The 16374-nt window shown below is 37.0% G+C and overlaps 1 protein-coding gene across 1 annotated transcript; it reads left to right on the forward strand.

The window, feature by feature from the left end:
* Positions 1 to 755: 755 nt before the first annotated feature.
* Positions 756 to 5613, forward strand: LOC108368336 (uncharacterized). The gene is made up of 3 exons (XM_017623183.1): positions 756 to 1583; positions 1683 to 3262; positions 3392 to 5613. Exons 1-3 carry the CDS (start codon positions 756 to 758, stop codon positions 5469 to 5471), a joined length of 4488 nt encoding a protein of 1495 aa, XP_017478672.1. The 3' UTR covers positions 5472 to 5613.
* Positions 5614 to 16374: the final 10761 nt, after the last annotated feature.

The raw sequence follows: 16374 nt of genomic DNA on the forward strand, positions 1-16374 counted from the left end.
TCACATTATTTTAATAAATAGAACGCAAAAATATATTTTATTTTTATTTCTGTCAGTCCAAATTAGGATTTGGAACTCACCCGCAATGCAAATTTACATCATTAGATTTAATCTTCACACTTTTTTATGAGCTTTGGGAATATGTTAGAAATGAGCATCAGGGGTCCACCGAAAGCAGTAAAGTTTTGAAAGGGGTCTGTCTACAAATTGCTTAACTGCAACTATGAAATATAAATCAGCAAAAGCAAAGTCTAATTTTCTGTGTAAACTCCCAGTAACATTCTTTTAAATCTTCTACAAAAAAAGGCTCAGGCTGCAATTTTAAATGTTCAGTTTCAAGCTTTTTGTTAATTGTTGTCAAAATGGCGTTTTACAAAAATCATACTTCAAATTCGTACACAAGTTCTTACTAATAATTCAATGTGTAAAATTTTTCGGGATCCCGGCCAATTCGGAACCTCAAAAAATAATACATAGAGCAAACTTTTTATAACAAATTTTAGTATGAATATTTATTTACTTTAATCAATTGCATATCTTACAGTTAACATTTTTATTTAATTTTTGTATATGCACTTTTATTTATGTGCATGTTTATGTCTTATACCTCCACGCAGGATTTATTTAGATTTTTAATTGCAAACATTAAATATTTAAAGTATATTAGTTGCACTCACAATGATGATAAAACCTCTCTAATTACCAACTAATTTTATCCCCTTCTATTTACTTATTTCCCAACAGTAATAACAAAAATGGCCGCATCTATTTATGCTACCCCACCGCCAGACTTAAGCAGTGAGGACACAGCACTTTCCGATGTCTCGAATGCATCTTCGCTAAATAATCGCAGTAGCAACAACAGCAACAGCAACACTACTAACAGCAACACAAACTACAACAACAGCACAACTACCAGCAACAACAACACAACCAGAACAAATCCAGTAGCAAATAAACAAAAACGCACAATTTCCGAAGTCCTAGCCGGCAGTGGTGGTGGTGGTGGTGGTGGTGCAAGCCAAGTTGATCAGCAGTCGCCAAAACGCTGCACTAGCGCATCACCAAAAGCGTCTAACGGCGGCATCACTACAAGTGCCGCAATTACAGTTGAGGAGGCCATTGATAGTACAACAATACGAGATGAAGGGGTAATTGACGATGACGCCGACATGTCAACGACATCATCGCCAACAGAAAGCGCCTCAGCTGCCACAATAGCGGCCGTAGCAGCGGCAGCTAATGCAGCAGCCATGCAGCTGCAATTGTTGGAGGCGCTCAACGATGCTGCAAAGAAGAGACGCAAACAAAATAATCCCAGTCGTTTGGGGGCGCAGGCAGCAGCAGCAGCCGCCGCGGCAGCACTACAGCTAAACGAGGCCAATGAAGGGGCGCTAATCAATGCGACTGCAGAAGCCATAATTGCAGATAAGCCACCACCAACAACACTGCCAATAGATTACGAAGAGAAATTATCGAAAATGTTCTTACCAAAGTCAATGGAACAGCTGAAGGAAACGTTTGAAATGTTGCAGCAGCAAAGGCAACAGCAATTTGGAGACATATCACCAGATGCGGGCGAGGTACGCGACGGATCGAATCTTTCGACGCCCCACGAAATTATACCGAAAAGAGAGGCGCATTTGGAGGCGAAAATTTGCAACGCCGAAGAAGTGAGTGAGCAGAAAGCCACAGAGCTACAGGCATCAGCCGATGAGCGGCAGAACCCTTATCACACGTTCTGCAAAACATGTGGCGAGAACTTTGAAACCGAATTTAAGCTTGGCTTGCATATGCTGCAGGAACATCAGAATGATGAGCTGGAGCAGGGTAGCATTGGCGGCGCTGTGGAGGATGCACAACAAAAGGCGGAGCACATGCCATACGATATGCTTGGCGCAGTGAACGTAAAAATCGAGCGTCCCGACTATGACAACTCTACGTCTCCACCTGCCGCCGCCTCGAGCAACAAAAATGAGAGCTCTACACCCAGCCTGCTGACAAATGGCAAAGAACCCTGGTTGCACGCAATGCCGGGCATGGGTTTCCCCTTTCCACCGGAGGCTGCTGCTGCTGCTGCGCTCTCAGCCAGCGGCTATCTGCCACTCCTTGGCATGCCTGGCTTCCCCAGCGTCGACGGGTTAAATCGTCCGCCGTTGCGCATTTTCAATCCCGAAGCTTATTGCGATCTCTGCAACAAAGAATTCTGCAACAAATACTTCCTCAAGACGCACAAGGCCAACAAGCATGGCATCTACGATCCGGCCGTTTCGGGCAGCGGCGAGTGCGGCAACAGCGCTGCGGCTGGTGGGAATATGAATGCCATGACGCAAATGTTACAACTTCAAATGCAACAACAGCAACAACAGCAACAGCAGCAGCAGCACAGCATGCAACAATTGCAGCAGAAACAACAACTGGCCTTGGAAGAGGTTCAGCAGAAGCAACTCAGCGCACAAGCAGCCAACAGCGCAACCGCACAACAACTTACACCGCCCGCACCGCCGCCGGTGTATTGCGACATTTGCTCAAAACGTTTCACCAATGTCTTCGCCATGCGTCGTCATCGCGCCAAATCGCACGAACAGCTACCGCGTAACAGCCCTGGTGGCGAGCAGCCGATACCGACGCCACCACCGCAGCCACCCCAGTCCACAGCGAAGTCAGATACAGCCGCTGCTGCACAAAATGAAACGAAACATGAATCGGTGGTCACAGATGCTGCTAGTTCTGGTGCTGGTAAACAGTTCCAAATGCCCGACGGCTTTCGGCAGGACTTCACGCTCGAACAAGAGGAAGTGGCTTTCACGCCACAACCACGCAAACTATCGCCGCAATCGCAACAGCAGGCGCGTGATGCCAACTTCGCACACGATAAGCTACGTCGGCTTGGCGTGCTCAATCCGGAAGCTTTCTGCGAAATCTGTTGCAAAGAATACTGCAACAAGTATTTCCTGCGTACGCACAAATGGAAGCGTCACGGCATATTTGTGCCACCAGACGACGTGAAGGATGAGCAACTGCAGCTGACGCAGAAGATGTCATGGCCATTCATGGGTCTGCCGGGCATGCCGCTGAACTTGATGATGGCCGGCGACAAGGCGCTTATGGCACAACGCATGTTTGCGGCCGCCAATGCAGCTACTTCCGCCACAGCCAATGCCAGCGTGGATGAGACGAATCAGCACATGGCCAAACGCATCAAGCTCGAGCAAGTGGACGAGGACATATCACGCGGTAATGACGAAAATCAAGAGAATAAGTGCTCCTCCGGTCGTCAATCTGCTGAGCAACCGTCACAGCAGGCGGCTAGTAATAGCATGCCATCTACGCCAGAGCCACAAAAGATTTTAGCAGAATCCTACAATTCGGGTGCCAATATGCCGGCTAGCCCTGAGGCTGTGGCGGGTTTGCAAAATCTCCAAAAGCTCCAATCAATGATACAACAACTCAATGACTTGAATGGCAAACGTTCGTTGGGCTGTCACCTCTGCGGCAGGGAAATGGAGAACCAATATACGCTACAAGCACACATTGTAACCGAACACGCTGGTCTCTTTGATAGCAGTGCCAGTACGCTGCCGCTGAACTTTCAGCAACACCTATTTCAGCAGCAGCAACAGCTGCAGGCCCAACAAGCGCTCAAACTCTCGCCATCCGGCTCACCAGGTGTTCTACCACCGCTCAACGAGATGCGCTGCAATCAGTGCGATCGCGACTTTGCCAATATACAAGAATTCAAACAACATATCGCCGAAGTCCATCTGCTGTCAGGTAGTCCACTCCGCGAAGGTTTTGTCACACCCGAACGTCCGATAAACCCGAGTGCCGCAGCCACTAACTCACGACCGCCCTACACCATCACACCCACCAGCAGCTACTGCGAAATCTGCAATAAGGAGCTGTGCAACAAATATTTCATGAAGACGCACATGCAACGCATGCACGGCATCGAAATCGAGAATGGCGCACAAATTGGTGGCGTTGTTTGCAACATCTGCAACAAGGAGCTTTGCAGCAAATATTTTCTGCGCGTGCATAAACACAACACGCACGGCATTGTTGAGGAGGGCGCACCGCTGCCGCAACCACGCCAGAACGGGTTGAGCTTCGAGGCTCAACAGCAACAGCAACAGCCGCCGCCACAGTCGCAGCAACAGCCACAACTGCCAGCTGCAGAAAATGACTACAGTCGCGGACTTAACCAGAGCCCCTTTGGCAGCGGCAACTCCGGCGACTCCAAATCGGACTACGCCAATTATACAGAGGTCTGTGTAATTTGTACGCGCCGCTTCCGCAGCGCCAAGTGGCTCCGTGGTCATTTGCTGAGCGATCACGGATCGGCGGGCATTGAAAAACTGCGCGAAATCGAGCAGCAGTACGGCCCGCTGTGTAAGTCTACTAGCCCCACGCTCAAAATACCCAACGGCTCGGGCAGCTCCGGTCCTAGCGGCGGCGGCGGCGGCGGCAGCACTAGTACAGGTAGCAGCGCCAGTACTGCTGCTGGACTTCTACCGAACCCCACGAATCTTGCTCAAGCTCTGCAAAACCTAAATGCGCAACATTTACTCGGCAACATGCCCAAGAATATGTTACCTGGCATGTTTGGTGTGGTCGCCGAACAGGCACTCCAATCGCCGCGTCTGCAAGAGTATCAGTGCACGATGTGTCCCTTCACCACTCCCTATTACGCATTTCTATTCATACACGAACGCTCGCATTCGCTGCTCGGTGGTGGTGGTGGCGTTGCTGGTGACCTGAGCGCTGCCGCCGCACACGACCAATTCATGGGCAGCACTGGTACAAAAGACGAAGCAGGTGGACGTGACGAGGTCAAATCAAAGGCGGACAGCACTAGTAGTAGCGCATTAGTGGCGGACGACAAATTTCAAGTGGCTCCGTTGATGCCAACTAACAGTGCTGCAGTGCAAGCAGCAGAGAGCAGCCGTGTGGAACCAACCAATTTGTCAACACGCATCACCACATCGACTGGCAGCAGCAGCGGCAGCAAATGCAAGTCGTCTAAAGAAAATGCAGTGGCACAACGCAGTGTTAAGCATGCGGACGCTAAGGAGAACCACAAAGAGGCCACCGCCAGCAGGGCGGCAGTCAATGCGAAAGGGGATAGGACCCGCACAATCGCAACGTCACCCATTCTCACAGCCGCCAACATGCCGGCTCAACAGGATGCGCTCAATCAGTTAGCGGAGAAAAGCGGCAAAATAGCTTCGTATGCTGTGCCAAAAGACAGCGCTGCGGTTGTCGACATGGCTGATGGAGAACCACAAATGCAAGCTTTCGTCTTGGAATTGCAACAGCAGCGGCGGGAAAAGGATGCAATGGCGGCAGACGCTGAGAACGGTGACGCGGAGGAGCAATGTAACAGGTTTGTGCCAGCTATTGTTTATTTGCCCGTTAGGAAACGCATCTCAGGACCTGTAACTGTGTCTTTTAATTTGACCCCAGCCTAAGGCGGTCATGGTTGAGGGGTGGCATGTATGTAATGTGTGCGTCCATGGCTTGAGCAAAGTGTTGCCAGATGGTTTTGCAAGCAGGGGGCCATTAGCCAGATATGAAATTGTTTTGTACTCATGAACGGTATATGACTTATAAACAATAGATGAAAATGTCGATATTTGAAATAGAGAGAAAAAGTAATTTATGCAATTTTTTTTTTTTGAATTTTTTTTTTTGTGAATGACTGGAAAATAACAAAATTGGTCGATCGCGTTGATGCACACATTTATAATCGATCGACCGCGAAAAAGATTTATTATAAATATTGACCGCGATAAATATATGTCAAAGACTTATCTAAGAAAATATTGATAACTATCGAAAACCGATAGTAATTGAAAAATGGTGATAATTATCTGAAAAGTATCGATAATTATCGAACAATATCGATAATTATGGAACAAATATTTATAAAACTCGAGTAGAACTCGCTTATACGGCAGAAATTAATTGACTAATTCCAAAGTTTCAATAGATTTTATCTACGATTTTTATAATAGATACATAGCAGAAAGATGGAAAATAATCGTTTATTTCATTTGAAAGTATCAAACATTTCAGGATCGCTTCGATGTGCACAATTCTACCGGTATTTATCGAAAACTTATTCAAACAAATATCGTTAAATGCATAAACGTTGATCAAAATATTGAAGATTTATCTTCAGAAAAAGCAAAAAAATATAGATTTGTTTTAAATATTTTTGGCAGCATCGAAATGCACGTAAACTATCAACATTATTTGAAGAAATCTTTAAGCAAAAAAAATAACAAAAAATTCGATTGAAACGCGATCGATTGAAAAAAATATCGATTTATGGAATGAAAAATTGATAAATGCTGCAAAATGTAATAAGACAATTGAATTTTTATCAAAACATTTTAATTTACCAGTAGGCATATTTTTTCTAAAACTATGATATTTTCAAACGGAGGCTTTTCACTGTTATTGAATGAAAGTTTTAGTAAATACGAAAGATGTAAAATGCTGATTTAGCGAAAGTGATATCGATAGTTATCGAAAGTTATAAAATTTAGAAGAATTTTTCGATTTACCGGCATATTTTTCAAAACCTGCAGTATTTTCGAAATCTACAGAAAAATTGAAATGAAACTCTGAACTTAAAAGGGTACTTTTGGAAATGTAAATTGATGAAAATATCGATAGGTAAAACTTTCATAGTTCCCGAAAAATTTCAATTTGGGGCAAACATTTTAAAATCGAATATTCAATAAATGTTTGGAATTTACCAGTACGTTTTTCAAAATATGTAGTGTTTTCGAAATCTACAGAAAAATTCAAATGTAACTGGAAAGGGTATTTTCTGAGAACATAATTTTGATGAAAATATCGTTCAATACCATTTCGCTAACTTTCAAAAAAGGTCGCTTTAGCGCAAAAAATTTCAAAAACTTTTTGGACTTACTCTTACGTTCGTCCAAATCTGTACAATTTTCGAAATTTATTGAATGCTGAATTCGACAGGAAACTTTTTGTTTTTTGAAAATGTTAATTGAAAAAAATTTCGATAAACACCATATTGATAATTTCCAAAAATTTGTCGATTTAGCGCAGAAAATATCGATAGTTGCCAAAAAACGGTAAATGAAAATATTTATTTTTTCAAAACCCGTAGTATTTATGTACGTCGATTATAGAGAAACGGAAACAAAATTCAAATTTCGAAATCTAATAAAATATTGACAGTTCTGAAAAATCTCAATTTTTATTTATTGGGGAGCTCTGAACTCGAAAGGGCAGTTTCGAAAACGTAAATTGATAAAAATATCGATAAATACAATTTCGTTAATTCCAAAAAATTTTAATACGAATATTAAGCGAATATTTTGGATTTACCAGTCCGTTGTTGTCCAAAATTTGTAGTCCTTTCGAAATCTACAGGAAAATGCTAGTAAAAGAATGCTGAATTCAAAAATGTAAATTGCAGAAAATTTTGATAATACAATTGTGATAATTCTTGAAATATGTCGATTTTGCGGAAAAAATATCGACAGTTGTCGAAAAAATTTTTATCCAAATACATATATGCTTTCAAAACCTGTAGAATTTTCGAAAATTATTGAGGAACACAAACCAAATTCAGATTGCGAAATGTTGATAATGATCGAAAAATCTCGATTTTTGTTTAGGAAAGAGATTTTCGAAAATTATCGAAAAATTTGTGATACCGACTTAGTGAAGAAAAATACAGATACTTTTTGACTATTTAGATGCTTTAAAACACTTCCATACATAAACACATAAACGCTAAAATTATCTATACAACTTTGATTACCGATATTTAGCATAGGCCCTGCGATTATTTCAAACTACAATAAAAGACTGAGTGCGCTTTTGAATTAAGCCTTCTCCGAAGTGAAAAACCATATTAAATTACCGAAAATAGCTTAGTACCGATATAAGACTTTGTAATACAAAAACCTACCATCTGGCAACACTTTTCGCTAGCTAAGGGCGCGCAATCTTATCACTGAGTTTGCGACTTGAGTGATGAATGAAAATCAAAAGTTCCTATGACAAAAATCAAAATCTTTTTTTATATAAAAAAAAAATTATTAGTGAAAAATATTGCAAATTAAGAAAAAAAAACACAATACAGACACAGTGACAGTTGTAGTTAATTTAAATATTTAATATAAAGACAAGCATATAAAAGCTATGCAAAAATTTAGTGAGTGATGCATTAAGTAGAAGGCAAGGCATAAAAGTACGCTTCCACAGGTGAATAAAAGCGGCTACGTAATTAAAAAAAAAACGAAAACTAACTAATTACTACATACATATGTATATAGTGGTAAAGATAAGAACGCACAAAAACGAAAAACACAACACGCATACATACATAATTACAGGCATAAAGCCCAAAACGGTAAATGCTTTGCTCAAAAATATGAAGAGAATTTTGAAACAAAAAAAAAAAAAATTGGAAAAAAGTGAATTTACTATAGCAAATATATCTAATTAAGTTTACAAGTATCTACTTATGCAAATAAAATATACAGTAAAAGCATTCCATTGATAAAAGAGAATACAAAAAAAAAAAAAAATAAATAAAAATACACGCATGCATGTAGTGGCTAATATAACAAGTACATAAAATACATACATATACCTAAATACATACATAAGTACATACATACATATTTGCCAAACGAAATACATACACTCGTGTATAAAATATATACATATGTACATAGGGAGTAGCCGATGCTGAAATTATGTACATACATACATACCGAAACACGTAATCACATGTTACATAATTAACTACATGCGTATATACTACATTACTATACATAAATAGTACATACAGATATGCGCTGCATACATACATAAATAAAATTAAGGTAAATCAAAACAGGACTAGAACTTTTTCTCAGGGCAAAAGTACAATTTACCAAGTACTTTCCATTTAAACTTGCACTACTTACATAAATATTACTTCAATATGAGCAGTAATAATAATTAGAAGAAAGAAAAAAATGAATTACAACATTTAAAATTTTGAAACGTGAAACGGCTTAAGCAAACATGCGCAAAGAAAAAACGAATAATAATAAATACCGCATTACTACCTCATACACATACATATAACTGAAAACAATAAACAAAAAAATGATGCCAGGTACTAAATTTGCAGCCGTTTACTTGCGAAAATTTCTTTAGTGAAATAACTAACTAAAAGAAAAAACTATTAATTATGAGTAAAAGAGTAATACTACTAGCAAAAAAGTAGTAACTAATAATTTTTTTTTGCTTTTTTTTAAAGAAATTAAGAAATCAAAGCATTATCATTGGTATGAGGAGCCTGTAGTGTTGTTGTATGTGCTTGTATAATTAATTTAGTTTAGTTATTTTTTAATTTGAAATTTATAGATATACTACTTAGTTTATTTTGTACTGCAACAAAAATGAAACCATTCCAAAGAGAAAAAAGTATTAGGCGCTAGTCTGCAAGTGAAAAACAAAAAATTGGGCTCGTGTGCGAAATTGACTGGGTGAAGTGCAGCTAAAGCAGCTACTAACAGCAGGTTTCACCAGCAATTTAAATGGAAAATGATTTTCTATTTTCTGTTAATTTCCATATAAAATTCAAAAAAAAAAAATTAAAATAATTTTTCACTTAAATTGCTTTTGTGAAATTGGCTGTAAACTCTTTTACGATTTCTTTTAGATGTCACAAATATTGCAAGTTTTTAGATCACTACATATTGTATAAATTCGATTGGGTATGTTCCAAAGAGAAATTTTCTATAAATTGTTCTTTCGAAACGGTTAAAGTTGCGACATCTCGTCATACATTTATGTACATACAAATACAGTGACGAAAATATAAATAGGCTATTTCCATTTCGTTCATTTACAGGTCTATTCTGCACGTTACCGCAGATTTTGTAACCGGAAAATTGTATTACCAAAAAATGTTACCAGTTCTTGTCACCGCGATTCTAGGTACGTTGGTAATGCAGTTAAAATATTCAGCAATTCAGCTATGAAGAATTGTGCAAATCCTGGCATTGCATATTTCACGGGGCAATAATTTGTTACCAGCTTATGAGATGGTAACAAAATTTACCGGTTACAAGAGTATACAGAATGCGAAAAGGGTTTAAAAATTGGCAGGAACTTTATTTACCGGTTACAAACTTTTTATTACCAGCGCAGAATAGACCTGTTAATGTCTGTTATTCTTTTGTGAAAGCGTAGTCAGAATTTCAAAGTGTGTACAAAAATTAGGAAAATTCAACAAAGTTCCATCAAAATATCCAGCTTTTTAATTAGATTACTTAGAAATATTCTGAGTATGCAGTTTTGTAGCCCATTCGAAACTACGTGCAAATTTCAATAGCTAGGGCTTACCGTTGGTTTTTGGAAATTGTTTCTTTGTGGGAGATTTTGCTCATTTTCTCCATACAAAAAAATTGTGGAACAAGCTTTGTATGGTAGAAAATGCGCGAACAAACAACTGCCAAAAAAAAAATCAACAAAACACTGAGAGAAAAAATTTTTGAATTTGAAAAAAACGTGCTAAATTTAAAAATTTAATTTAAATGCTAAATTTAAAAATTAAATTAAAAAAATGCGCATATGAGAGAGCACCAACCCAACTCGTAATAAATTTTAGAATTTAGTAAAGAAATATTAAATTCAAATACACCCATATCAAAATGAAGCGTTTTGCACGTGCACGTTTGCAACGTTGACCGAAAAAATCACGCACTGCGTGAAATTAATTTCTTGCTAAAAGTATCCTTTTCATGAAAGATCTCCGCTCTACATCCAAAGAAAATGCCAAACCGAAGCGAAAGCTATATGTGGCATGGCTTGAAGTAATTTTGAGAAAACGCATTTTAAAGATTTCAAAAATTATATAATTTGTAAAGAATACAATACTATGGCAACAGTATGGTAATTATTGGAATGCATTTCCACCTTCCTTTGTTGCAGTGAATTCAGGTACAATCAGATTTCGACGTTGAGTCATTTTCAGTAGGTACCATTTTTCGTGTATTTCGTTTCACAAAAAGAAAAATTACATTTAAAATGGCACTATGCCGAAATCGGTTTTGTATTAAAATCAATTGTGGACACATGATGATTAATATCGAAAGTATCGAAACTAAATTTGACAAGGGTTGATGGAAATTCGTTCCCAAATACATACATCACTATCACTTATCACCACATCCGAATTTGCAACGGAATATAATATTCTGCAACCGACCTAAGTTAAGAGTTAGTTAGTTGCGACAAAAATTTGACCTATCCCATTTTTTATCCGTGGCCTTCAAATTATTTCAAAAATAGTTGTACTCTTCCACATCAGCACTGACCCTAACGTTAAAATTTCTAATTTTTTTTTGACTAAAAAAATAGTTTGCCAGCCATCTACCAGGGTATAATTTTGGTCGGATCAAATGTACTTTTATTCGCATTAATGATGTCGTCTGTCTAGGCTATAAGTGACTTTCTCAATACAGTATTTAACACCATCAAGCTGACTTCGATGTTTCGCTGGGGTTTCAACTGATTTTTTCCTTTATGTATAACCATGTCTCAGCTTATTTTTTAGAGCTAATACATAATTACTTTTAGCCTGACTAGCGTGTATTGTAGGATACACTGTCAATAATACTTAATAAAGAGTAATTTTTTAGTGAAAATGTTAAAATAAGATAGGTTTCTAATTTGTCATTGTTTGCAAGGAAATGTCAGAAAATATAAAAGATTAAAAAAATTATGGAAACAACTCTGATATTTGGAACATACCTAAAAGGATGCAATTATTTTAAAGCCCAGTCGTAAAATTTTGTATTAAACGGTTTTTGCTTTTTATTTTTAAACATTTTTTTTTAATTAAGTATTATTTACCTAATCTAAAGCTCAATTTATTTTTCGCATAATCGAGCCCAGTTTAGTCTAGTCAACGTATTATATACACAAGTAGTATCGCTAAAAGCTTAAAGCTTAGCGGACTCTAGCCATAATAAAGGTGACACGAAATACATGCACAACAACAATTTACAGCTAATTTTTTGTGGACACAATATCAATGTACATTAATTTCATAGTATTTAAGATAATTTTTTTTTTTTACAAAATGTGTCCGCAAAAATGCACAATTATATACCGGTAAAAAGTATTTATAATATACATACATATATAGTGCATACATATGTACTACTTCCAACCCAAATGGAATAATTATGAATATAAAAAAATGAGCAACCAATAAAATAATAGCTACATAAATCATACAGTACAACGGCAATTGCTAGTTTTGTGAAATTTTTTTTAAGTATTTTAAAAAGCTGCGTGCCTTTTAGCAATTGCCGATTTCTACTGCTTTTATTTTTATTTAATTTAAATATAATTTTTGGGACATTATCTACATATGTATGTCGTATGTATTATGCTGTTTGTATTAAAGGATAGTAGTTTCATTTAATTTAAATTTTTAATTTTAAGTATTCAATGCATAATTTTTAAATATTATTATTTTAAGTGTAAAATTTTATTTGTGTAAAGAGATTTGCTAAGCTAAATAAATTTATTTGTTTAAATTATAAATATAATTTTATATTGTTTTCTTATTTTGATTTTTTTCAGCATGTCTGTTTTGTTACAAGTAGAGCTTGGAGTTCTATGCGGATTTTTTAAATAACCGAATATTCGAATAAGTGATTCAAAAATTCGAATATCGGTATATTAACCGGTTATGCGGATAATAAAATAAGCGGATATCAACTGGATATCCGTATAGAAAAATAGAACGGATATTAATCGGATATACGGATAAGAAAATCAACGTATGTTAATCGGATATCCGGATATTAACCGGATAAAAAAGTAGAGCGGATATTAATCGGATATGCGATTCAAAAATACAAAGGAAATTAATCTGATATCCGTATCTTATCCGTATACACGAATATTCCAACGAATATACGGATATCCGAATATATGGATAGTCCCAGCACTAGTGGCAAGGTATTTGTTTTTAACTTAACGCGTGATTTTTTACATATGTACATATATGTATATGTACATGTACGCTTTCGACATGCATATTTCAGTGGCCATAGTTTCTTTTTCGAAAACATAACGAATTTCGTTTTCTTAAATTTTTGCCCTTTATAGTTAATTTTTTTTTCTAATACCAATTTAAGAAAACACAAAAGCTCTTTACATTGCAATGGTGTTCACATAAAATCGCCTTATGCGCGCGTGTTAAACACACTTTTCTCAGCATTTCCTTTTTCTTTGGAGATACCCCCTTTCCCAGTACCTACCTCTAATTCCCTACATTAACACTCTGAAGTATCAGTTTTTTATTTCCTTGCTTTTTTGTTTGTTTTTAAGTGACGCAACCCTCCTTAAGACTCGAATGGCATCATTCCATCATTGATACCCTACTGTGCAAATAATCGTACTACTTAAACCCAACGAACGTCAATATGGTAGACCCGCTATCCCTCTTTCGATTTTTTTTTAGCAATTGTGCGCCACGTTCCCTTCACAGTATTGATTTCCACTAAAAAACAAACAAAACTCCATACATATGTACATATATAAGTGTGTATTTCTTATCCGAATAAGTTGTATGCTATCTTATGATATTTGTATGATTACTGTCACACATAGAGGCAATAGAGCGTTAAAGACGATTGGGGTGAGAAGTGAAAAAACGCACACCCCACAAGTCTTCAATCAAATGTAGGTACATATAAAATAGTGTATAATCTTACAAAATTTATAAGCAGTCAGAATCTTTTGTGCGTTGTTTTTTTTTACAATAGAAAATTACATACTTGCACCAACATACATACATTTATAGATAACAAACATTTATTGGCTGCTGCGCTAGTTGACATTTTTATTGATTTTTAACTTTGCAGCATTCATTAGGGTGTCATTTAATTAAGCAGCACTGCACTCGTATTACAAGAGATACTTGGAAACAAATTTGTCATTAATGTGTGAGAAGATTTTAGAAAGCGGGTAAAAAAATACTTTTTATTGAATTATAGTCTAATTGAAACTATTGACAATTAAGAAATTTAGATACCCGAATCAAAATTGGGCTATTCATACTGTATGTGGCCTTTGGTTATTTCAAAATCGGAACTCAAAACTGTTTCACTTTTGTCTGTTAATTGAGTTAAAAATAAAGCAATAGGCTCATTGAAGATTGATTAATTAAAAAATTTAATACGAATATGGTGAAAGAAAACAGATTTTTGTGGGTATTTGTACTTAGAATTAGAATCCTCATTGAATTTACTGTCATTTGTATGAAAATTAACATGGGCTTTGATTTCTTACATTTTATGGGGTATCCCGAACAATATTTGCCACTACACAAATTGCAATCCCCCTAATCTTCATATGTTTTAATATGACGGAATTTTAAAAGGCCAGCTTTAACCGGCCATTGCTCACCGATGCTTGGCCTAACTAGATTCTCATAACTCCAAGAGAAGATTGGAGAAAGTGAAAACTTTGAAAAATGGGCTTAGAGAATTTATTAACGTTTGGTTCAAAGTTGGTTGGAGGATTGAGTGCAGGCGCAGTCTATGGAGGAACTCTGTATCAATGGTAAATGTAGACTCGCAAATCACTGCAACGCTGCGTACAGATGGGCGGCAAGGCTATTTGGTCTTTGAACGCTCGAAAATTATCGGGGAGTGCCTCTTGACTACACAGAAAAAGAAGCAAATAATAAAGTAGAACAATACTATTAAGATATCTTTATGTTTTTTTTTTTAATAGATATTGTTTCAAGAAGAAAACTCTATAAATAAAATCAATAAGCAGATCTTTCAATTTTTATTAGGTTATCTTAAACAAAAAACTGCGCTGATATGGCCAAATTTGGGACCTACGGAATTGTAGTTAACAGCCTGACTTATTCGACTACGGTGATCGTCTCATAACATTAAGATTTTTTTAAATGATTTTTTTTTTATACCAGCAAGTAGATTTTCTCTACGATTTATCCCTTAGCCTAGACACTTTTCAAAGAGACAATCTTCTAGTCTCCACAGGACATATTTTGGTTATTTTGCATTAAAGGCCCTACACACGCATTGATTTATCGGCCAACCAGTTGACCAACTTACTTGACGAAATTCGCTACACTTACACCAAACGGATGGTCGATTTCATTTTAGTACAAATTGTTGAATTGTAAACAAGTCCAGAGTACCGGTAAACTTCTAAGTTATGCTAATACCATGTTCTGACCGACAACGAAAACACTTTAAAAACGAGTTTTGGTATTGTGGGCTGAAAGCTGTTCACACCGTCTGTAAGTGCTTTCGTTGATATTTCTTACAACTTCTTCCTACTCCTATTTAACTGCTCTCCAGAATATCAAGTTTTATCACAAAGAGCAATTTTTAATTTGAGTTGAATTGAAGAGTTCAGTTGCCTGGAGAGACTCTCGTAATACAGGCGGATGTAGAATCTGAATACTGTAGTAGGTTTAACTCCTACTTATTTAAGCTTGTTCCCGACATATCCTCCTATGTTTCTGCCCTGTGAATGTACCCTACAGGACACCTACCATGAGCTTAAAGACAATGGCTGTTAATGTGAAATTAGTGGAGAACATAGTGTACATATGTAAGTACATTAGATCGTACCAGAAAAAATATTTCACCATAGACCTTCGAATCTAAAGTACATTTGCAAGACAATTTGGAAACTACATTTTTAGCCGAGCGTCTAAGTAGCTTTTTCACATTCTTCGTCATGTCTTCGGTATTTACAGTCGAATTTTCAATACATCATATTGAAATTTTTGTCTTGAGAAGAACATTTTTTTTGTTTTAAAGTTCATTGAACTCAAGCATCCCATTCTAGTGCTTACCCACCAGATTTCAGTTCTTAACACTCGAATGTAGATCCCACCCTAATGTCTGAAAATTAAAGCTCACTAAAAGTCATTAAATTTTTGCTAAAAAGTTTTTCGATTATTCCAGCGCAAAGAGGTCTGACTACTGGTAAAACTGTAATAGACTTTTTATAAAAAATGTATAAAAAAATAATTTCGAACAATTTTTAAATTTGCAAACTAAAAAATCAATTAATCCACTAAACAGAAATCTACACACATTTGCCAACACCATTAATGAGCTAAGAGTACTTATGTATGTCCTACTGTTAAAAATGCAGTCTGCAGTAGTTGGTCGAAAAAAACTTCACTTCCGGATTAAAAACGGTCCCCCCCCACACTTTTGTTTCGCTCTTTTCATTTTTTAATGAAAAAAAAACTCCCTTCCCTCCTTGCCAAGCACTCCCGCTGTGATTACGATAGCATTTCTATGGTAG

This window comes from Rhagoletis zephyria, unplaced genomic scaffold (genome assembly GCF_001687245.7).
Source record: "Rhagoletis zephyria isolate East Lansing unplaced genomic scaffold, Rhagoletis_zephyria_1.1 Rzeph_scaffold_03076, whole genome shotgun sequence".
NCBI classification, from domain to species: Eukaryota; Metazoa; Arthropoda; class Insecta; order Diptera; family Tephritidae; genus Rhagoletis; species Rhagoletis zephyria.